The sequence below is a fragment of the Sardina pilchardus genome, chromosome 2, assembly GCF_963854185.1.
Source record: "Sardina pilchardus chromosome 2, fSarPil1.1, whole genome shotgun sequence".
Lineage (NCBI taxonomy): Eukaryota > Metazoa > Chordata > Actinopteri > Clupeiformes > Clupeidae > Sardina > Sardina pilchardus.
Window position 1 is genome coordinate 33,683,373 of NC_084995.1, and position 25,236 is coordinate 33,708,608.

Consider the following 25,236-nt stretch of genomic DNA (forward strand, 5'->3'; position numbering starts at 1 on the left):
TGTTTTTTTTTTTGTAGGCCCTACCTTAAAATAATGTTTCCAAAATAATTTCAGTGGTTCATCAAGTCGTAACCGAGTGAACGGCACTTCTGCATTCCCTTTGCGGCCCTCTATCGGCTATAACCGCACTATGTTTGTTGTTGTTTTTATGTTTATCAGATCGGGTAGCGGATCTGTAGTTCGATGGAATGAGACATTAAAAACTACAAATTTGACTTTCCTTGATGTTGCAATACATCATACTTTCATAAAATAATGCAACATACTCTACCTTCTCTGTGGACATCGTATTTTGCTGGATAAACAAATAACGTGCGTGCAACAGAGGAAAAGTGCTTTAGTGTTGCTTTAATGTTTATTAGAAGAATGCTAAGCTGCATTGAACAAATATAGGCCGCAGGTGATTGTTAGCTCTGACAAGCCCATACTGCCATCAGTTTTAAGTAGGCTAATGGGTCAACTGTGTGTGCATTAGACAGCATGGTACATCTGAATCAGCTTCTTGAACACAGGCGCTGATAAACATGATGAGAATGAAGGTGATCACTTAAGGGACACAGTTTATACATGGTTCTCAGATGGAAGGTGATCACTTAAGGGACACAGTTTATACATGGTTCTCAGATGGAAGGTGATCACTTAAGGGACACAGTTTATACATGGTTCTCAGATGGAAGTCCCAACCTTTGTGTTCTCTCTGAATTATTTGAACTAATTCTAAGACCATGTTGGTTAGCGGTTGGGTTCAAGGAGGCATTTTTTTGGAGCTATTCTATGACCTAAGGATATAGATTATTTTGTGCTGCGTGTACACAGCATTATACATGTGCGGTCTGCTGCACTGGCCTTACACTAGACCTGACTAAAGTTGGCTTTTCAGAAGATGCCCTCTCCCGTGACTGCCAGTGGATCCTGAGTCTCTGTGGCCGTCTTCAAGACCACTTCACAGGTTAGAAATGTTTAATATAATCTTATTATATTCTATCGCTTGTTGAAGTTACGAAAGTCTCAGGTTCAAAAACCGTACTCATAACATACTGTATGGTTGAACAGTGTGTAAGTCAATAGTGCTGTGTTTCAGTTGCCTAACTTGACTGATTCAGATATTGTCATTAGTCTTGAGTTGTAAATGTAATTTTGTACAACACACTCTAAAGTATAAGAGCAATGGGGAGAATAGGCCTCTGTGTGTCGGGTTTTATGTTAGGGAATGTTGCACTGTGGTTATCTTCATCCAGTAACAGAGTGATATTTGGATCTGGAACAAAGTTAGTTGTAGAATCATGTGAGTATAATTAATTTGATCAACCTTGTGTACCAGTTAAGTAAATAGTGGATATACATATTTTAATCAATTTATAAATTCCATTCAAATCAGAAATTCTACAGAAATGAAAGCAGTATTTGCTTGCAAATCATGTCAACTATGTCAATTCTACTCTTTTATTGGGTACATTCTTCATAGTATTGGCAGTTAGCCTACTGGAGATGATAGAATCATTTTGGAGAATGGCGAAACGTGTATGTTGAGACCGATATGTTTTTAAATATCTCTAATGCAAGTATAAGGATGAAGGAGACGGTTAGTGAATAGTTGTGTTATGAATATTAGTATTCCTCTTTCAAAGATAGATCATAAAAAATCAGTTAAGTAACCCAAGTTTGAATTTGAACATCCTGAAGGCATCAAAAATGGCCATAGTAGTGTTTGAAATGCATGATTTTACACAATACACAGTACATGATTTGTGCCAGGGAAGTGCATGTAGTTTTTGACATGCCATATAGCTCAGTGTGAATACTGGTGCAGGCAATAAGATTTTGTTTGGACATGGTACGGAACTGTTTGTTGAATCAGGTAAGTCCCTATAATCCCTGCTCACATATATAATGTCCTTATGTTTATGTAATACTGTCTATGTTTATTTTGAATTTAAATCTATTAGTGCTCTTACAGTATAAGAGTTTCTCCAGAGACCAAAATTTTTATGGCTGGTTAGACAAAGCTGTATGTTGAGTGAGTCAAAAAAGTTTTAACTATTTCATTAAATTCGTCCATGGGGTGTTTACTCATCCTATGTGTTAATTACGCTTTTGGCATATTTGCATAGCAGATATTATACACCACAGCTCTTGGTCATTGACTCTGTTAGTTGGAATTGACCAAGACAGACAGGCTACTGTTTTGAAAATCAAAATGAACGACTTCAAGTCTTTGACCACATAAAAAAAACAATTAAATATTCCACAGTGTTTACTAAATGACCTTGAGAACAAAAGTAGCATCGGAGGAGGTGGTATTTGATATAGTCCTAAGTGCAGTGTGACTTCGAGTGGAGGAGGCTATAAGATATTATTTGGAAGTGGCACTAAAGTTGTTGTTGAATCAGGTAAGTTTGATTTAAATGTGTGAATATCATTCCATTTCATCTCAATAATAGAATATTTCCAATTTAATTTATTTCTAACATACAAATGCCCCTTTATCCATTGTCCACTATCCATTACTTATGAAATAACTAGAGTATGTTATTGGGTAAATCACAATGGTATGCAATGCAGCCTCAATTATCAGAAAAAGCAAAGCAGTTGTAGTTGCCCTTGGTAGTTTTTGACATGGTGTGTTCTTCGGTGTGACTAAAGGGGACAAACTCGTGTTTGGAGATGGAACTAAAGTGATTGTAGAAACACGTAAGTCTGATATAATGTTTGCTCAATAACCTGTGAATGGTGCTCATGTAATTAAAAATAGTGAAGTAGCTGATTATACCACCTTTTTATCACCTTCAAATTCAAAAGCCAATATTATAGTTTATTTTAAAATGTATGGTCATTATTATATACTGTAGCATTCAATCCTGTGGTGTCAAATTGGTTCCTTTTTCGGATGAATAAAAAAAAAGTTAATTAATGCAAACAATCAAGTTGCCTGTTTATGTTACACATTTTTAGAGTGTGTGACTGGGGGTACAGGTGGTAAACTAATCTTTGGTGATGGAGCTAAACTTGTCATACATTCAAGTAAGTTTTAAAGAGTTATTATACCAGTTCATATTAATTAAGATCATTAACAATTTTATGAAAATAAGAGCAACATAGGTCTACTATTTCAAGTTTGAGAGATATTGAGAGGGCTGCCCACAATTTGCTGTGGAAAACTTACACATTGTATGCCAGCACAAGCCATCATGTCAAAGTAATGCTTTGGGTAACTTTCCTATAGGATAGGAAAGATTTTTTGTTGGTAAAGGCACCAAACATCTAATGATATGTTCCAGGTATTGAAATGCTGTTGTAGGTAGGCTATTGTTAGTATGTTAGGCCTACTGTATGTCACAGCATCACATTTCTTAAAATAATTGTAAGATACAGGTACAGTGTTAACATGATTTATAAAAAGGTACTGCTATTCAGACTCAAAGTATATTGTGTCATGGAGACTAGATCAATGAGGTGGGCAGAGAGTTTTTGATATGTAGTGCATCTCAGTGTGAATACTGGTGGAGACAGGATCATCTTTGGCCATGGTACAAAGCTGATGATAAATTCAAGTAAGTCTCACAAACAATGCAACAATGTGGAAATACTATATGAGAGTAAATATTGAGTAAACAGTGCACAGCAGTGAATGCCATTTGGATTATCTGAGAAAATTATATCAAAGTTAAGTTGTAGTTTATAATAGACTGATAATTCTCTTTCCGGGTCCAATAGCTTTCAGAGCCACTTGTTTGTCTCTATATAGACAGTATTTTTTTTTTTTTGCCGCTATTCAGAGTGGCCTTTAAGAAAATTGTCATTCTACTATTCACTAGTTGCCTCAACCTAATAAAATCCTATTTTTCGCGGAAGCCTGGATGTTACCCTTTATTATATCATCTGGCTGCACAGCTACAGTACTGTAATTACTTTGTTAAAGTAAAACTATTTTGTTTTACCCTCACTAAATGGCTGGGCTAGTAAACGTTTTTTTGACAAAAAGCCGTTGGGCCGGTGACGTCGGACGTAACAATGGAATAGTGACCTCATGATATCAGTTCAGTGTAGTAGGTTCAGAATAATGAAATAGGGATTCATTGGTAAAGCTGGTATTTGATATGGTGTGTAGCCTTGTGTGACTACTGATGCAGGAGGAAACAAGCTTTTATTTGGAAGAGGCACACAATTGAGTGTTGGATCGAGTAAGTTTTGATTTTTCAATATAAATGACAAATTATTTGAACGTAAATAACTCTAAGTAACCTGACCATGTTGCGTGAAGACAGACTAGTGTAGTGAAGTCAGTGCATCTTTATTCATCCACAAGCATGCACATGTTTGATACATAGCCTACAGACCTACATATATGTGCATGTGCTGTATTGTGAATGAATGATGTACAAACATTCAGAAGACAGAGCAAACAAACCGTTCATAGTTGATAGAATGATTATTGAGTTCTCTAGGTTGTTATGGGTTTGCGTGGTAAATATCAATAATTTCCATTTTCAATACAACCAATCTTGAGATGAAGATGAACATAATACACAAACATGGAAGAGTATTTGACAGGGAGTTTGTCTCGGTGTGACTAGAGGTGCCAGTGATAAGATCATATTTGGAACTGGTGCTAAATTAACTGTACAATCACGTAAGTTAAATGGTTTCTATATTCATCAAATTGTTTTGATTGGCCTGTGGAGTCATGCTATATTCAATTTCAAAAAGAGAGAAAACATTTCAATATGATATGTCATTGTAGTCATTTTATTATTGCTATGCTATCTAAAGAAGTACGTTGGCAAAATGTTTGCCCATTTTGTGTGGATAGGACAGTATGTGATACAGAGTAGCAGCATAATTAATTAATGTCCTATTTGACAGTGGTCGCAAGTTAACATGTCAAAGCAAATAAGTGCAATTTGTTCCATGGTGGTAAAATATATTCAGATAATGACAAAAGTCAATCTGCCTTCCATTTTCACTGAAATCTGGTTTCAAATCGATGCAGTATTCTATGCATTTCAAGTGAGCAGTTTAAGAATGAAGAATGAATACTGAAAATAATTATTGCTGTATTTTGTACCTGAACATAAGTATGTAGATTGAACATTTGCTTGATCTTTGCATTGATGTTTGGTCTTATGGCGGTATTAGACAGAGTAGTATTTGACATGTGTTGGAGTATAGTGTGTCAGGTCAAGGAGACTACCGAATCTTATTTGGGAGAGGCACTAAAGTAACTGTTGAAGCAAGTGAGTTAAGAATTTCTTCTAGATTTTTTTTTAATGTAATGTAAAATCCAAGATGAAACTTTAGCAATGGTCAATTTTAGACATGGCATTAGAGTAATTGTTGAGCCACACGTGTCTAATATTGAACTTTTCCAGATAAGTTGGAAACAGTGTTATGAAAAAAATGGTTATTCATACCTATTTGCGGATAGAACAAACACTATGAGATGTGAGCTTTTACTCTTGATATAGTGCTACCAAAATTATCGTGGACTAAGATTTATATGATCATCATGATCTATTAGATTATATTGTAAAACATTGTGATATCAAATTGCTTTAGTGCTCTGATACAGTAAATATCCAAGATGCCAATGAATTCAAACTATGCAGCAACCTGTTTATGTTATGTAGTTTTGTAGTGTGTGAATACTGGTAGTGGTGGGAAAGTAATCTTTGGCAGTGGAACTAAACTTGTCATACATTCAAGTAAGTTTTTAAGATATATTGATACATTCATAATAATTATGGTCACTGACAATATAATCAAGATGAGAGTGACATACTGTAACTCTTAGTTATTTAAAATTTCAAAGTTATGTGCAAACAGACGACAGTGATGCTGGACAAAATTGCATTTTGATAATGCAGCACTAGTCCCAACAGTAAGGATGATTTAAAAGTAAAAAATGTGGAAAAGGAAAAGGAATATGTTTGGTATATGATACTATATTCAGGCGCTATATTTCGGTGCATTCTGTTGGCATCATCTATGAGTATTATGCACAGCTTATATCTTAGTGTGACTTCTGGCACTGGTGGTAACAAGATCATATTTGGCCATGGCACTAAATTGATTGTGCAGTCAAGTAAGTGTAAGATTTATTTTGCATTTGAGAACTTGAAAATCAAATGTTTTTTTTATATGCATAAGAGTTAATAATGGTTATAGTGATATAAATGTATAACTGTTACACAACAACATAAAGACTATATAGATCATATATTTATTCAGACATCTGATTGGTGAAATTTGTGGGGTGACAGAAATGTATGAGATAAAAGAAAATAAGTTTAAACTTTTATTTTCCCAGTAAACTGCTGGTTGTCCTGTCCATACACTCTCAAAATGAATTTGTTGGAAACAACTCAATGTTGTGATATACTCAACACATATTGTGTAGCAAATAAAAAAAAGCAATGTGTTGGAAACAACACAAACTGTGTTGTCCCTATCTGGACACAGAGATGTGTTGTTTTCAACACAGACTTTCCGAGAGTGTAGCGTGTTAGTAATCATGCTTTCTGTCCCAACCAAGTAGAATTGAAAAGTTACATGATATTAGTTTATTCAGTATAACATAGCAGTGAAGTGCATCTGCAGAATGGCTCAAAAGGGTCAGAATTCATTTTTACTTGAATATGAACCCCGCTACTAAATAATAATGTCATTTTAATAGTATAACAAAATTGGATGGTCTGAAAGTCATACCAAGCATTCTATCAGATAATTATTCTTATAAGTGGGATCAGCTAGCTAGAGATTGAGCTTTTTTGTATGATGACCGACACAGTGTGTATGGTTCAGGGAACAAAATTATCTTTGGGCGCGGAACTCAACTCTATGTTGAAACAGGTGAGCAGTTATTGTAAAGTATTTGCTCAATTTAAGAATGGTCACAAGACTCATGGTCTGGATTCGGTCAGATCATTAGCAAAAATGTATTAAACTCCTACATCTATCGTAAAGTAATTTACAGCTAAATTGACACACAACATTTTATTTGAACTATGGGCAATTCCATATCAGTTGGAACAGGTCCGACACCATGGTCCTCAGTTTTTCCTGATTTTTGGTGCACATGTTCCTCCATGTCTCATTAGAAGAAAACCAAAATTTTAGCTTGTTATCTTGTTTGGTTTCTGAGATATGGCTCTTCAAATGTGGATAGACGCATCCTAAAAAAAGGCTGAAAATTCCTGTATTTAATGAGCACCACTTTTTTTTAAACCCCTCTCCTCTCTTAAGGCTACCATATTATTTTCTAAAAATTTGAACACTGGGGCAGTACCCTGTGTTGTTGTCCAAAATCACAAAGGAATTACAGTCCTTCCCACCATTGGAGACTTATTCATCGAAACAAACCCATATTTTTTTTGAAAGCAATGAAAAAAAAAACCTGTTTTTGTTCTCTTATGGTCATGAATGGCTAGCTCTCACAGTTTTAAAACTCTACATATATATAGTCCATGAGTAAGAGAACATGTTGACAAAAAATTGAGAATGTTAGTTTTCGTATTTCGAGGCTATGAGCCTTCAAAGTTGGCCAAAATGGCGTTTATTCCTAAAAATGCCACTTTTATTGCCTTTTTCCAAGGACAAGATGAAATGCAAATCCAACATTTCTTTTTTTTCTGCAATAGTGTGGCACTTTGTAGATCACGTGAATGTGGTAGATCCAACCTGTCCATTTTAATATCCCCACAGCACATGTCTGAAGTTAGAAAAAATGAAAAAATGTCTTGGCTGAAGGAGGTGTTGGTTTGATTTGTATGAACCTCTTAGAAGGACAATTAGGGGTGTAAACCCATTTTGTCTTTTTGAGGGATCAGCATGCCATCCTGTAAACAGGATAAAAATCTTATATCCCATTTTTACTCTTTATTGATCCCTTAGAATATGTCCAAAAGTTGTCATAAATGAAAAAAGGCGACTAAATTGAGGGGCTTAAATGGCCAAGTGGATCAAGTCACACAAGGCTAAAAATGAAATATAAGACAGAAGAGATACTGAGGGAGAACACTGTGAAATGTATAACCCCTGCTATGATGGCCTTTGAACCCACTGTGTCCTTAACTGAGGTTCATTCTTATTAAACAAATTTCTTCTGCATGAAGCATATTGTCTCCTGGTTGCTGTTGGAGTTACCGTTGTATGCAGCATGCATTGTGATTTGTTCAAATGGTATCCCTGGACAATTAACCCGAGATCCACTTAGATAAACATAACCCTAGGACCAGTGAAAATCCTACACTTTTTGGTCATCCATATCCATCCATTAAGTTGCAAGTCAAGTTAAACCCTAAGGGGGGATTTTTTTATGTCACACAAAGTGGGTACCAATCAACTCCAAATGGTCTGAAACATACTCCTACACAATATCTCAAACCATGATTTTGGCCTCAACACTTAAGCAAATTTCTGTTTTTTGTTTTTTCCCATTCGTTTCAATGGGAAATAGTTTTTTGGGAACAACTCTTGAACGGAAGGTCGTAGACTCAATCTGATTTGCTCCATCAGACATAATTCGACCATGAGGATCAAGCAAGAAGTGAATGTTTATTTCTGTGACCTTCCGTTCTCTAGATATAGCATTTTTAAAGTTTATTTCCTGTTTTAAACCAACTTCCGGTTATCACAGGATATTAGGGACACAGTGGGTTCAAAGGCCATCGTAATAGGGTTAAACATTTCACAGTGTTCTCCCTCAGTATCTCATCTGTCTTATATTACATTTGTAGCCTTGTGTGACTTGATCCACTTGGCCATTTAAGCCCCTCAATTTAGTTGCCTTTTTCATTTTTTACAATTTTTGGACATATTTTAAGGGATCACTAAAGAGTAAAAGTGGGATACAACATTTTTATCCTATTTACCGGATGGCATTCTGATCCCTCAAACAGAAAAAAATGGGTTTACACCCCATATTGTCCTTCTAAGAGGTTCATACAAATCAAACCAACACCTCCTTCAGCCAAGACTATTTTTCATTTTTTCTAACTTCAGACATTTGCTGTGGGGATATTAAAATGGACAGGTTGGATCTACCACATTCACATGATCTACAAAGTGCCACACTATTGCAGAAAAAAAGAAATGTTGGATTTGCATTTCATCTTGTCCTTGGAAAAAGGCAATAAAAGTGGCATTTTTAGGAAAAAACGCCATTTTGGCCAACTTTGAAGGCTCATAGCCTCGAAATACGAAAACTAACATTCTCAATTTTTTGTCAACATGTTCTCTTACTCATGGACTATATATATGTAGAGTTTTAAAACTGTGAGTGCTAGCCATTCATGACCATAACAGAACAAAAACAGTTTTTTTTTTCATTGCTTTCAAAACAAATATGGGTTTGTTTCGATGAATAAGTCTCCAATGGTGGGAAGGACTGTAATTCCTTTATGATTTTGGACAACAACACAGGGTACTGCCCCAGTGTTCAAATTTTTAGAAAATAATATGGTAGCCTTAAGAGAGGAGAGGGGTTTAAAAAAAAGTGGTGCTCATTAAATACAGGAATTTTCAGCCTTTTTTTAGGACGCGTCTAACCACATTTGAAGAGCCATATCTCAGAAACTAAACAAGATACCCAGCTAAAATTTTGGTTTTCTTCTAATGAGACATGGAGGAACATTTGGACCAAAAATCAGGAAAAACTGAGGACCATGGTGTCGGACCTGTTCCAACTGATATGGAATTGCCCCTATAGCATTGATGACAGGTTTTACTAGCTCTGTTGCATAGGAGGTTACAATGTGAGAGAATTTGATCATTTTAGCATATGTTTCAACTTAATTGTATTTATCGTATTTGGTGGTAGCACAAAGTTAATCATTGAAGCAATGCTGAATATGCAAAATTATTTTATACATAAATGTATGGGTCATTTATGTATTCGTAACATAGGCAGACAGCTACAGCAGCAGTTTGCTAGTTAATGATATGGAGAGTGTGACAGTGTGTCTGGAAACAACAAAATCATATTTGGTAGTGGCACTGCAGTGCTGGTCAATTCAAGTAAGTCCCAATTTACTACAATATGAACTATGATATTAGTTTATTCAGATAACGAGGTAATAAATATGCAGGATTCATGTGGCATGTTGCATGGCATTCACTGTAAGTTCAAATTGATCCATTTGCTTCAAATTCACAACACAAGACATAACACCACTTTCTTTTAAACTTTTTTATCATATTTGGTGGCACTGCAGTAATGGCCAATTCAAGTCCCACTTTACCAAAATATTAGGCATTATTTTGATAACAAGGTACTGTAAGAGATACTGTAGGATTCACGTAACATGTTGCATTCATTCACTGTAAGTTCAATTTGATCCATTTGCTTGAGACTCACAACATATGCAACATTCAGTTAAAATGATAGTTAGGCTAAGATGTAACAAGACTTTCTTTTAAGCCTAATGTCTTGCTAAGATTATATTTCTGTCTCAATTAGTTTTAATGATTCAGTGCAGCATATTTGTCATGGCATTAGGCATAGTGTGACTACTAGTGGAAACCTCAAGCTCATCTTTGGAACTGGTACTAAGCTCATTGTTAAGTCAAGTGAGTAGAAAATGGCTTTTCTCTTCAAAAAAGACATATTTCCATCTTTCCTTTTGAAATGACACATTATCTATTGATGTAACTTTGATTACATTCGTCAGGTGTGATTAGAGGGCTTGTAAACAATGCTTATGTATTCAAAAGCAAAGCTGGCATGTTGTCTCAGTATTAACCAGTTTAAAATGATATACACATTAGCTGATTTCTTACCACAAGTCACTGATCAGATAAGGTTTTGTGTATGGTACAGTAAAGTGTGACGGTAGCATCACATACAATTGTCTTTGGCCATGGAACTCAGCTTTATGTAGAAATAATTGTTGTTTTTTATGCATTGTTAAAAAAGTAAAAGTGTCTTTCAGTTAGTGTTAATGATTCAGTGCAGCATTTTTGTCATGGCATTATGTGTAGTGTGACTACTGATTATGGAGGCAGCAAGCTCATATTTGGAAGTGGTACTGAGCTCTTTGTAAAATCAAGTGAGTTTAACAATGTTTTTCGTCTTCAAAATGGACATATATCTCTCCTTCTTTAGATATTCAAAGTGGTGTTCAGCTGATTTTTTTAATAATAGATCACTGATCAAATAAGGTTTAGTACTATGGTACAGTATAGTGTGACGATAATGTCAGATAAAATTGTCTTTGGACATGGATCTCAGCTTTATGTAGAAATAGGTGAGCAAAAGTATCACTATTGATTGTAATTGTAATTCTTTGGATAATTGAAGTACTTATTTGTCAATGTTGAGTGTTCAAATTATCACATCAACTACATAAGTTGAAAGAGGTGATGAGTACATTATTGTAATGTGATGCTATGTAGTGTGAAGGAGGGTGCTTTGGGGAAAATTATCTTTGGCCAGGGTACCAAACTTAATATTGAAAGAAGTGAGTATTTATTATTTTTATTGCATGATGTTCTGATGCAATGTACAGGGCCACAAATAACATTCATATATTGATAAATATATTGCCTACTGTAAATATGTGATTATAGCATGACAAATATTGTTATTTCAACAACATTTCATTCATAACAGTTATTCTAAATGTTCAGGTATGGTTGGTTTTTAGTATACCACAAGTGTCAGAAACAGTACAGCTTATTATGATTAAATTGCAATGGAATTGCGCTGAAGTATTTGACATGGGGTCAGTCTTAGTGTGAATCAAGGAGCTGGCAAGATTGTCTTTGGAAGTGGCACTAATGTGGTAGTGGAATCACGTGAGTTTAAATTTTTTACTAAATTAAAGGTCTTTTAGAGTCTAGTTTTAGGTATTCTTAATGAACAGTACAGTACATGATCCTTACATTTTGTAAAACCGCAAAACAGGATTTGCACAGTATTGTCCATATGGTGATATAATGTGACTCATAATTGGTGGCACTGCAGTTCTGGCCAATTCAAGTAAGTCCCACTTTACCAAAATATTAAGCATTATTTTGATAACAAGATAAGAGATAGGATTCACGTAACATGTTGCATTCATTCACTGTAAGTTCAATTTGATCCCTTTGCATGAGACTCACAGCATAAACAACATTCAGTTAAAATAATAGTTAGGCTAAGATGTAACAAGACTTTCTTTTAAGCCTAATGTCTTGCTTAGATTATATTTCTGTCTCAATTAGTCTTAATGATTCAGTGCAGCATATTTGTCATGGCATTAGGCATAGTGTGACTACTAGTGGAAACCTCAAGCTCATCTTTGGAACTGGTACTAAGCTCATTGTTAAGTCAAGTGAGTAGAAAATTGCTTCTCTCTTCAAAATTGACATATTTCCATCTTTCCTTTTGAAATGGCTCTATGCATTATCTATTGATATAACTTTGATTATATTTGTTAGGTGTGATTAGAGTGCTTGTAAACAATGTTTATGCATTTCAGAGCTCAGCTGCCATGTTGTCTCCATATTAACTAGTTTGAATTGGTATACAGTATATATTAGCTGATTTCTTACCATAGGTCACTGATCAGATAAGGTTTGGTGTATGGTACAGTATAGTGTGATGGTCGCATCACATGCAATTGTCTTTGGCCATTTCAACTCAGCTTTATGTAGAAATAGGTGAGCAAAAGTATCAATATTGATTTTAATTGTATTTATTTGGATAATTGAAATGGTTATTTATCTGTAATGTGTGTGTTCAAATCATCCTATAAGCCACATAAGTTGTCTCAAGTGAGGAGTACATTATTGTAATGTGATGTTATGTAGTGTGAAGGATGGCAGTCTCGGAAAAATTATCTTTGGCCAGGGTACCAAACTTAATGTTGAAAGAAGTAAGTCTTTACATTTCATGGCAGGAGTTTCTAACATGGAATTGATAACATTAATACACATATAAACATGTTGCCTATTGTAAATTAGCCATTTTAACATGAGAAATAGTGTTATTTTAACAAAACTTAATTTATAGAAATGCTTCAAAATGTTAAATAGGATATAGTTGTTTTTCAGTAGACCTCAAGTGTCAGAAACAGCAAGTAGTGGCTTATTATTAATACTTCTTAAAGTGCAATAGAAGTGCACTGATGTATTTGACATGGTGTCAGCCTTAGTGTGAATCAAGGAACTAACAAGATTATCTTTGGCAATGGCACTAATGTGAGGGTGGAATCACGTGAGTTTCTGAGTTTTTGGTTTTATAAAGGATATACTGTATTGACTATTTAGATTAAGAGTCTTATTGAGTCTAGTTTTAGGTATTCATAATGAACAGTACAGTACATGATGCTTACATTTTGTATAACTGTTAAACAGGATTTGCACAGTATTGTCCACATGGTAATATAATGTGACTCATATTTGGTTGCACTGCAGTGCTGGTCAATTCAAGTAAGTTCCACTTTACCAAAAGATTAAGCATTATTTTTAATAACAAGGTAAGAGATATGCAGGATTCACATGCCATTTTGCACAATACAACATTCACTGCAAGTTTAATTTGATCCCTTTGCTTGAGATTCACAGCATAAGTAACATTCAGTTAAAATAATATTTAGGCTAAGACATAGCAAGACTTTCTTTTAAACCTAATGTCTGGCTAAGATTGCATTAGTGTCTCAATTAGTCTTTATGATTCAGTGCAGCATATTTGTCATGGCATTACACTTAGTGTGACTGCTGGTACTGGAAACTACAAGCTTATATTTGGAAGTGGTACTAAGCTCATTGTTAAGTCAAGTGAGTAGACAATTGCTTTTGAGTTGAAAATTGGTTTTGTGTATGGTACAGTAGTGTGATGGTAACATCACATAAAATTCGGTCATGGAACTGAGCTTTATGTGGAAATAGGTGAGCAAAAGTATCAATATTGTAATTATTTGGATAATTGAAGTACTTATTTATCAGTAATGTGTGTGTTCCAATCATCCTATATGCCACATAAGTTGTTTCAAGTGACGAGTACATTATTGTAATGTGATGTTATGTAGTGTGAAGGATGGCAGTTTTGGGAAAATGATCTTTGGCCAGGGTACGAAACTTAATATTGAAAGAAGTAAGTATTTATATTTCATGGCTGGAGATTCTGATGCAACATGCAGGGAATTAATAACATTATAAACAATAACAGTATATTTAGAAACATGTTGACTATTGTAAATGAGCCATTTTAACATGACAAATGCTGTCATTTGAACAAAATGTAATTCATAGAAATGCTTCAAAATGTTTAGATAGGCTATGATTGTTTTTCAGTAGACCTCAAGTGTTAAAAAGCAGTTTGTAATAGATTATTATTAAATTACAATAGAAGTACACTGATGTATTTGACATGGTGTCAGTCTTAGTGTGAATCAAGCAGCTAACAAGATTGTCTTTGGCAGTGGCACTAATTTGATAGTGGAATCACGTGAGTTTCAGAGTTTTTATATTGACTAAATTTAGAGTCTTATTGAGTCTAGTTTAAGTATTCTTAATGAACAGTACAGTACATGATGCTTACATTTTGTATAACCGCAGAACAGGATTTGCACAGTATTGTCCATATGGTAATATAATGTGACTCATATTTTGTGGCACTGCAGTGCTGGCCAATTCAACTAGTCCCACTTTACCAAAAGATTAAGCATTTTTGATAACAAGGTAGTAGATGCAGGATTAACGTGACATTTTGAATGGCATTCACTGTAGCTTCAAATTGATCCCTTTACTTCAAATGAACAGCGTAAACAATATTCCATTGTAATAATATTTAGGCTAAGACATAACAAGACACTCCTTTAAACCTAATGTTTTGCTAAAAAGTACATTAGTGTCTCTTTGAATTAGTTTCAGTGCCGCATATTTGTCATGGCATTATGCATAGTGTGACTAGTTCTGGAGGTAACAAGCTCATCTATGGAAGTGGTACTAAGCTCATCGTTAAGTCAAGTGAGTTTAAAATGCTTTTGTTTTCAAAATACATAGACACATTTCCATCCTTACTATTGTAATAATTCTATGAATTAACTGTTGATGCAACTTTGATTGCATTTGTTAGGTGTAATTACAGTGCTTGCAAACAATGTTTGCGTATTCAAGAGCAAAGCTAACATGCTGTCTTAGTACAATATTTGTCAGTTTAAAATGTTAGCCCAATGAATATTATTTATAAACATGTTGCGTACTGTAAATGAGTCATTTTAACTTGACAAATGGTGTTATTTCATAACAATGTTTAAACTTTTTCAGATAGGCTATGGTTGTTTTATTTTGGATACCTCAAGTGGCAAAAAAGTTTGTAATAGATTATTATTGGTACTTAAATTGCAATAGAGGTGCACTGAAGTATTTGACATGGTGTCAGTCTTAGTGTGAATCAAGGAACTGACAAGATTACCTTTGGCAGTGGCACTAATGTGATAGTGGAATCACGTGAGTTTCAGTGTTTTTGGTTTTATAAAGGATATGTTGATTATTTAAATGAGGAATCTTATTGACTCTAGTTATCTAGTATTCATAGTATCATGAACAGTACATGATGCTTTAATCTTGTTTAACAGTTAAAAAAACGATTTGCACAGTACACTCTTAAAATGAATGTGTTGGAAGCACAAACTGTGTTGTCCCTCCCTATCTGGACACAGAGATGTGTTAAAAAACAACACAAGTTTTGTTATTTTCAACACGTTGTGTAACAAATAACAAAAGCAATGTGTTGGAAACAACACAAACTGTGTTCTCTGGACACAGAGGTATTTTAAGAATGTATTGTTCATAAGATAATATAATGTAAATGCATAGGAAGAACAGTTTGTAGAACTAATCACAATCTGCACACTGAAGTTAATGTGCTGCAGTGCGACATTGTGGGACAGCTGATTCTACTGGAAGAATTTTCTTTGGTCGTGGAACCAAACTTTCAGTTAGTGCAAGTGAGTACATAACTTTCCCAGAGGTTATGCTTAGCTTGTTTGTTAGTGAAGATGTTATTCATATGGTAATCTTATTTGTTCACCAGCATTTGCCATGTGTTGTATTTTGTATACCCTAGCTGAAACAAACCTGTAAGCGAAAATGTTACAATATGAAATGGTTGATATCAGTGTAGCCAAAAATTAAGCAGTTCAATGCCTTTAGTGAATACCTACTACCAATACTACTTGATTTAAAACTCTTTAAGGTAGTCTTACAGAAGACTAACGGCTCTGACTATTAATGAGACAATAAGAAACAGTATACATTTCAGGGGTCTTTAAGCTTTTAGTCTCTTTGGTTGCACGGTACAAAGTCAGTATTTGTTGTGGCCTGTACTTCAGTGTGACTACTGGGGGTTATGAAAAGATCATATTTGGGACGGGTACTAAACTGACAGTGGAATCGCGTAAGTTTGATTTATATTTGGTCCCACTTCAGTATTTTTATTTTTTTTTAATGTTTCCAGATAAACATTTTTATGGTCAAAGCAACATCAATGATATTTGATGTTAAAAATTCACTGCAGTTGAAGTTGACAGATTTTTAGAAAAAATCCATATAATTTAAACCCAATATTCAAAAAATAATTATATAGATATGTTTGAATATTTCTAATAGTATTGATAATGCTAACGATAACACGTGTATGTAATAGTAAGTAATATATAAAGCTGACCTCCTAATGCATTTGATATGCTGTTAATAAGAAGTAAAAGAAGCTCTATGATACCTCTAGCTTATACTATAAACATTTAAATGAGGACTCATGCAATAAAAATCAAAATGCTTTGATTAGGCATGTTTACGTCTAGTGCAGCATGGTAGTTGGTAAGCATAATTTGCATACACACAAGTTAATGTGATGAGGGAGAATGGTGTGTGTATTCTGGTAGCAAACTTACTTTTGGCAATGGAACTAAGCTACTGGTTAATTCTGGTGAGTTACCTTTGTGAAATGTGCTTTTTACTTTAGGGCACTATCATATTTGTTGACATTGAAGTAAAAGGAATATTCTAATCTCAATATTGTCATGGATAGGAACAGAATGTTGAAATGCTTCAAATAACATGAGTAGCATGTTTTACAGAGGATACATGTAGATCATATCGAGGATAGATTTTCCACAATCAGGTCGCTTTGTTTGTAATATTATCCATAAGGCTGTGAGATGGACAGAGATGTTTATGTAGTCTGGTATAATGCTGTGTGGAGGGTAGTGGTGCTAGGAAAATTATCTTTGGCAAAGGGACCAAACTTTTAATTCATACAAGTAAGTAACCTGCACCAGGTAACTTCTATTGTCCTCTAGTTGAATTAAATTTTTATTTATTACCAACATTTAATGAACAAATGTATTTATGCAAGGTGTTGAATGCATTATTTTCTAAATGAGGTGCTCAATCTTCATAGTGATGTTTAAAATCACAGATTATTATGTTCCATCTAGTGCAGCATGGTAATTGGTAAGCATAAGTTAATGTAGTGACGGAGAATGGTGTGTGTATTCTGGTAACAAACTTATTTTTGGCAATGGAACTAAACTACTGGTTAATTCTGGTGAGTTACCTTTGCTTTTTTGTTTTGTTTTAAATGTCGTGGATAGTAACAGGATGTTGTCATGGATAGTAACAGGATGTTGAAATGCTTTATAGTAACATGAGTAACATGTTTTATGATATCGAGGATAGATTTTCAACATCAGATTGCTTTGTTGTCCATAAGGCTGTGAGATGGACAGAGATGTTTATGTAGTCAAGTGTAATGATGTGTGGATTCAAGTGGTGGTGGGAAAGTTATCTTTGGCAAAGGGACCAAGCTTTTAATTCATACAAGTAAGTAACCAGTATGTACTAGAAACTTGTCCTGTAGTTAAATTCAATTCTATTCAGGAATGGCACTATATTTTTGAACTGGGAAGTGTGTAAATTGTGAAAGTAAAATGCCTTTTAGCAGTGACAGTGGTCAAAATGTCTTCCCTTGTCACTAAATTGTCAAACCCATGATTGAAGTTGTGAAACCAGCAATATTCTAAGTGTGTCCCAAAGTGGCTCACAAATAGAGTAAATTGAAAATATATATTTCGATCCAATTTCGTTTACATTGTAATCAATGTTTACCTGTTAGGATCAGATGGTGTAGAAACAGGATAGACATTCGGCTTCTATGTATGGCAATAGACACAGTGTGAATGATGTTGGCCAGAAGATAATTTTTGGCCATGGAACTCAACTTTACGTAGAAACAGGTGAGCATATTACAGATGTGATTGATGATTTGGTTTGGTGTTGAATTAGAATTGTTCACTCTATATTTGGATGTTTACATTGATGGTAGACTGAATTGCAGCTGAGGAGCCTCCAGATTTTTATTTAGATCATAGCCTTAAGTTTTACTATAAAGTGACATTTCTTAGACGTTGCTTAGACATTTTATCATCTTTTTAAGGCAACGTGTACAATGCAAAAACGAACTAAAAGGTATTATGTAAGTCTTGATCTCATGGCAGCGTTCAATTTGGCAGTATGTGTTATGGAGTATAGTGTAGTGTGTCAAGTGGATCCTATTTGGATCATACAGAATCATATTTGGGAACGGCACAAAGCTAACTGTTGAAACAAGTAAGTTCCACATGTTTGTGATAGATTTTCCATTGCTATTGAAATTACGTGAACCTGCATGTAGATAGTAGCCTATATAGGTCTATGAGGGTGTCTATCTGGTTATTTGCATATTATTAATGCAATAACTTTTATAAGCCAAGCATATTTATAAGACAAAATCCCTGTGCACTAGCTGGTTTTGGATTCCAGGTGCCTTTAATACGCCGGATTATCAGAGTTTTAAAGTAAAGATTATCACTGCATACTGGTATAATATTACAAAATGTTAGTGAGCAACGTGCTTTGTCCTCAGCTTCAGGTTCTTTCCATAAAACGCGTCATTCACTCTAAATAAACATTTTGTAATATTACGCCAGTGTGCAGTGATAATATTTACTTTAAAGTATGAAATTGTATTAGTTAAGAATGTCACACTACTACTTGCTGCACTTCCTTGAATTTGTCTATGCTGTTCTTCATAAAGTAGTTTATGATATGATGAGTGTGACAGTGTGACTAGCACCAACAAACTCATATTTGGGAATGGCACTGCAGTGATTGTCAACTCAAGTAAGTCCCACATCATTGAAAGTTAAATCATTGTTTAACTTTATGTTTAACAGCATAACTAACATGCTGTCAATAATATTTGCTGTGAGAGCTAATTAGATTTTCTCAAGAGAAAGAGATAAGAGATCTTGCTAATGGATACACTTGTACCCATTCTCATGAGCTAGTGATGCAGTGCCAAGTATTTGCCATGCCATTAAGCTTAGTGTGACTACTAGTTCTGGAAACTACAAGCTAATCTATGGAAGAGGTACTCGGCTCGTTGTTGAAACAAGTGAGTTGAAAATAGATTTCAGATTGGAAAAATGTACTCTTACTATAGAAACAATTGTATGGACTATTGGTGTCACTATGATTGCATTTGTGAAATGTTACTCCAGGGGTTGTGATCACTGTTTGTGCATTCCAAGCCAAAGATACCACATTATGTCAGTATTCACTAGTTTGAAAGGATTTCTAAGGGAACATAATGTTTGATACATAGGCGTATAGTGTCCAACTTGGTCTGTGTTAAGCATCATTGCACATTTATTGGCATTTATTGAACAATTTGTAATTCAATAAATGTTTCTTTTATAAAAGAATATGGCAAATCCTGAATACACAACTTATGACTTTATCTAAGAATACTGCTATATAGTATGAATCAAAATAAAGAGTTTATAAACTCCTAATAGACTTTCTGAATATGTGATATATGAAGACTATATATCAAAAGGCTACAATGTTTCAATTTTGATCCATACTATACAGTATGTCAATAACCTTATAGATCAACACCAACTAGTTGCAAACTGTTGAATAAAGACCTAAACAATGTGTAATGATTCTGAATACAGACCTTATTGATCACCGGTACATAATTATGTATTAATGGCTAATATGTTTCTTGAACTAAACTGTTACCAAAGTGATAGGGTTTTATGTATGAAACTGCACATAGTGTGATCACTACATCAGACAAAATTGTCTTTGGGCATGGAACTCAGCTATTTGTATTAACAGGTGAGCGTACATGATCAATATTGATATTAATTGTGAAGTATTTGGATAATTTCATGATTTGATATCAACAATTTAATTATATAGTCAGCCACATGCTTCACAGAAGTGGTGACTACCTTATTGTAATGCAATAGTATGTGGTGTGAATACTGGTACTGCTGGGAAAGTTATCTTTGGTCAAGGTACCAGACTTCATATTGAAACACGTAAGTACATTTTTTGAAGAAGACTGATTGTCATCTTTGTAAAGTCACTTAAAAGTTCCATGGGTAACACTCCATAATAAGGGTAATTAATAAATAGCAAACTAGTCATTAACTAACCCTTGATATTTGTTAATTGTTACTAAAATATCTATTTGCCACAAGTTAATGTTTTTTCATCCTTAATTAGCTAATTAGTCATCTATTTTTGGATAAATGGATGTCATCCACGGGTATTTGACATGGTGTCAATCTTAGTGTGAATCAAGCTAACAAGATCATCTTTGGCAGTGGCACTAATGTGATAGTGGAATCATGTGAGTTTAATCTTTTTTGTCAATTATATACAGGCAGTTAATTTCAAAATCTTATAATAACATTTTTACACTAGGGTCATAATAAATGAATGAAAAAACATATTCAAATCTGACAGATATTGTAATTAATAGATACTTTTTCATAAATCAGGTTGATCAGTTTGTAATATTCTTTGCTGCACTGTATTGCAGATTGAGAACATATAGTTGTTTATGTAGTCAGATTTAATGCGGTGTGGATGCTGGTGGTAGGAAGCTTATCTTTGGCAAAGGGACCAAGCTTTTAATTCATACAAGTAAGTAACCAGTATCCACAGTGGCATTGTCTTGTAGCCAAATTCCATTATGTTTTATTACCAACATTTGGTTGTTTCATTCATTGCATGGTGTTGAATGCATTTCTGCCTAAATACGTTGATTGATAGTGATGTTATAGCTTCAGTATTTAGCATAGCATTGTCAATTGAACTGAAAATGTTATACTTTTTTTACATTAGGGTCATTATGATGAGCATATGTAAGCCCTGTGCTGTACTTATCGAAACATGAACAGTTTCATCCTTGCTGCTTTGCAATATTGGGTTAGCTTATTCTAGAATTGTGGACATTGGTCACAGTCCCGTACTAAACTCTCAAGCGAGTACACAATATTTCTAAAGTTTATAACTCATTGTTGAAATTGTTTTCCAACTTATCGTGGTTCAAAGTATGGCATCATTCAACTCATAACTAAAACCATCAAGCTTCAAGCTTCCTGACAGTTTTAATCTTTTATTGAGTATACCCGAGACAAACCTGTCTGTTAGCATGCACTTGTTTGGTAATTCAGTGTAGATGTGCTAGCCACTAGCATAAATTATTAAAACATTGGTGGTGTTTACCTTTTTAGGTAGATGTACAGATAGATTCTAATTCTGACTATTGCTGAAGTCTTTAGGTATAGAAAATAAATCCATTATGGGTATTTTAAAGCTTCTCATGGATATGCATGGAGTCAGTATTTGATATGATCTGTACTTCAGTGTGACTACTGGTGGGGTTAACAAGATCATATTTGGAAGTGGTACTAAACTGAGTGTGGAATCACGTAAGTTTGATGGCTCAAACATCAGTTTTTGATATTTCCAAATAAACCATATCAATGCTATTTGAGTAAATTAGAAATTTACTACTGTTGAAATATATTGTATAAAGGATACTTTCCAAAAAAAAAAAAAAAGTAGGTCCAATATATTCCATATGAAAATATTGAATTGATGTGACATGATTTAACATTTAATTCTACGTCAGCATGTGTGGTTAAGTTAATAATTGGTATAGTATATCATGCCTGTTGTCTAAGTTAATGTTTTGAGGGGAAATGGTGTGTGTATACTGGTGGTAAAATGACCTTTGGTCATGGAACTAAATTACTTGTTTATTCTGGTAAGTTGCCTTTATACAACATGCCTTTCTTGTCATACTGTATGTTCTAGTTCCCAGCCAGTTATTTTAGGGTAGACCACGGCTATATTTTATTTACTTTGTTCCCTCAAAACTTGTTCTGATATCACAAGAGACCATCAAATATGGAAAAAGAATATACAAAATGAAATGTCAGGCAAAAATGATAGAATCTTGATATCTAATTCGTAATATATGTTAGGGGTGTTGTGGCAGCACTAGTCCCCACTTGGTCTGCAGTGTGCCCAGGTATGAGGCCAAATGTGCGACTTTCTATTGGTTTGACTAAAAGAGTCTACTTAAATCCCTCTGACTTTATTTTATGATATTGATGGTCTATTTATAAATCAGGGCAACTTTACAGGCTGAGAACAAAGTTGTTTTTGTAGTGAGGTTTAGTTATGTGTGAATGCTGGTGGTGGCTCAAAACTTATCTTTGGGAAAGGGACCAAACTTTTTGTTCATACAAGTAAGTGACCAGTATGCACTAACCATGTTCCCCCCCCCCTGTAGTTGAATTCCATTTGTTTTACAACATTTAATTGTCGTATTGGAACAAAACATCTAAGAAAGCCAACACAGGTTTTGAGACTGTTAGATTAGTCTGTGTGAATAATGCTGGCACTAAGCTTATCTTTGGCAATGGGACTAGCCTCCTAGTGCAAGAAAGTAAGTAATGTTTTTTTTTTTTTGAAAACGTGTAATTAGATGCACATAATGTATGATCACAGGATATAGGGGGCTACTTTTAATACATTGCAGTAGAAAGCACATTTTAAGTCTAAAGGTGAATGAATGACGGATTGATTGAATTGTTGGCTCCTTCATTTCATTTTATTGAGAGGTTTGTGATGAGAAAGTGTAGTTACCAAGTTAAACATAGCATCATTAATGTGCATTCAAGGAGGAAGATTGTAGTAGTTTTCTGTTGGGTTTTTGGCATGATGTCTTTCTTAGTGTGAATGGCCAGGGATATAAGATCATATTTGGTCAAGGAACTAAACTGACTGTGGAATCAGGCAAGTAAAATGCATGAATACAGCCACGTGCTTCTACTCAGATGTTACCTTTTTTGAGTACACTTTTAAAGCGACAACGTTGAGAATTGTTACTATTGCAATTGAATGAAAACTAGACAAAATATTTTAGTTTCATGCAATTACTGTGTGGGAATTTAAATGTTTAACAAATTCTAATCAAATAGTTTACCATTATTTACATGGTAAGGTACATGTATGTTTTGTCAATAGTTCTGGGTTTTGGGCATAGTGTCTGTCTTAGTGTGACTAGTCAGGGTGGATATAAGATTATTTTTGGTGGAGGAACTAAACTTACTGTGGAATCAGGCAAGTGAAATTCAAATAAATCTCTCAATTTGTGTCTAAGGCAATTTGTTTACAGGGATGAGATATTAGTTGTGTAAGATATTGTGTGATTTGGAAGCGAACTGACTTTTAGCAAAGGAGCGAAGCTTGTAATTCAGAACCATAAGGATGCCATCCTATTCCGTTTACATGCTCTTTGCATACAAAATACAAAGAGGTACAAATGAGAAATCAATTCAAAGAGAGAGAACTTGGATTACAGTATGAAAATCCCGTTATCATTTATACTGTAAAAGAAAGAATTGAGAAGTTATTTGAGAGAGCTTTTTGGCACGGTGTCTTGCATAGTGTGACTAACCAGGGTTTTAAGTTCATTTTTGCCCAAGGAACTAAACTGACAGTGGAAACAGGCAAGTAAAATACGCAAATTCACTGAAGGCAGTTCTTATTAAGATGCTTAATTAGAAAACGGTCTGAAAGCACAAAACGGTAATGGTAAATTGTTGGGAAAACACCCACTGTTAGCTTGCCTAATGGCAAGCAAACAATTTTGGTTTCAAGATTATTTTAAATCTTACTGTATATTGCATGTTTTATTAAATTACAAACGTATCTAATCCGGAACTATTACAAAAAAGCTGGTGAGCATATTATCTGAAATATTGCCTGATGTGTGTAAGTGTTGTCATTAGTTCTGAGTTTTTGGCATGATGTCTCAGTTAGTGTGACTACTCAGGGAGGATTGAAGATCATTTTTGGTCAAGGGACTAAACTGATCGTGGAATCAGGCAAGTGCTATCCCAATAAATCCTTTAATTCGGATATACAAGCTTTGGGTAATCTTTTTACCCAAACCAGTAAGTGAGGATAAAAAATGATCCAGTTTATTCTATATTTATACAACTAAATCTTAATAATAACCTCATATGACCAGCATCTTAAGTAAAAAACAAATTGGAAATTAGTGACCTACTGTAGGAATGGTAATTGGGTGGTAGCAGGAGCAGCTACCCATGTTTATGTAGTCAGATGTATTGCAGTGTGAATACTGGTAATCAGGCAAGAGTCCTCTTTGGACATGGAACTAAACTCATTGTCCAAACAAGTAAGTCACACCGTACTGTTATACCAAACCGTATTTTCCTTTGTTTTATTCTTACAATAAAGACAAACATAGCAAGTGTACCAACTAAGAATATCAACCCAGGTGTGTTTCAAATAGTGCAAACATACTGTATATTAAATAGAGCACATTAAATATGAAATATCAATGTAAGTACTGTGTATGAAAAATTGAAACAATGAAAAATGTGAATGTAAACGACATGAGACTATATAATTGCAACTATCTAGTGATCATAATAGCATTTCTTAATATGTTGTACATATATTTAAAAATATATTAAATTAAAACATAGCATGATACAGCTTGTATGTTGGGTCGAAAGTTCTGGGTTCTTGGCATGGCGTCTGTCTTGGTGTGACTGATCAGGGAGGAAGGAAGATCTTTTTTGGCCAAGGAACTAAAGTGACTGTGGAGTCAGGCAAGTGAAATATCATTAAATCTGTCTTTAAAGGTTAAAAAAAGCAAAAGTGTTTAATCCAGTAAGTGGACATTCTGTAATTGTCCTGTTTTAGAGGTTAAGGGATATTTGATTGAACAGTTTTAGGACTGTGTTAGCAATAGCAATACAGCATTGAAAACAGATGGCATGAGGATTTGATTCCAATGTTGTATGTAAGATTTCTTGAGAGAGATTGAACGGCAAATCATAGAATTGTGTAGAATTTTGCATA

The 25,236-nt window shown here is 34.4% G+C and overlaps 1 gene segment (V, D, J or C); it reads left to right on the forward strand.

The window, feature by feature from the left end:
* The first annotated feature begins 563 nt into the window (after nucleotides 1–563).
* Nucleotides 564–25,236, forward strand: part of LOC134071217 (T cell receptor alpha chain constant-like) — a 56,766-nt gene continuing 32,093 nt past the window's right edge. The window contains 2 exon segments of the C gene segment in view: nucleotides 564–585; nucleotides 881–949. Of these exon segments, the coding sequence occupies nucleotides 579–585; nucleotides 881–949 (76 nt within the window).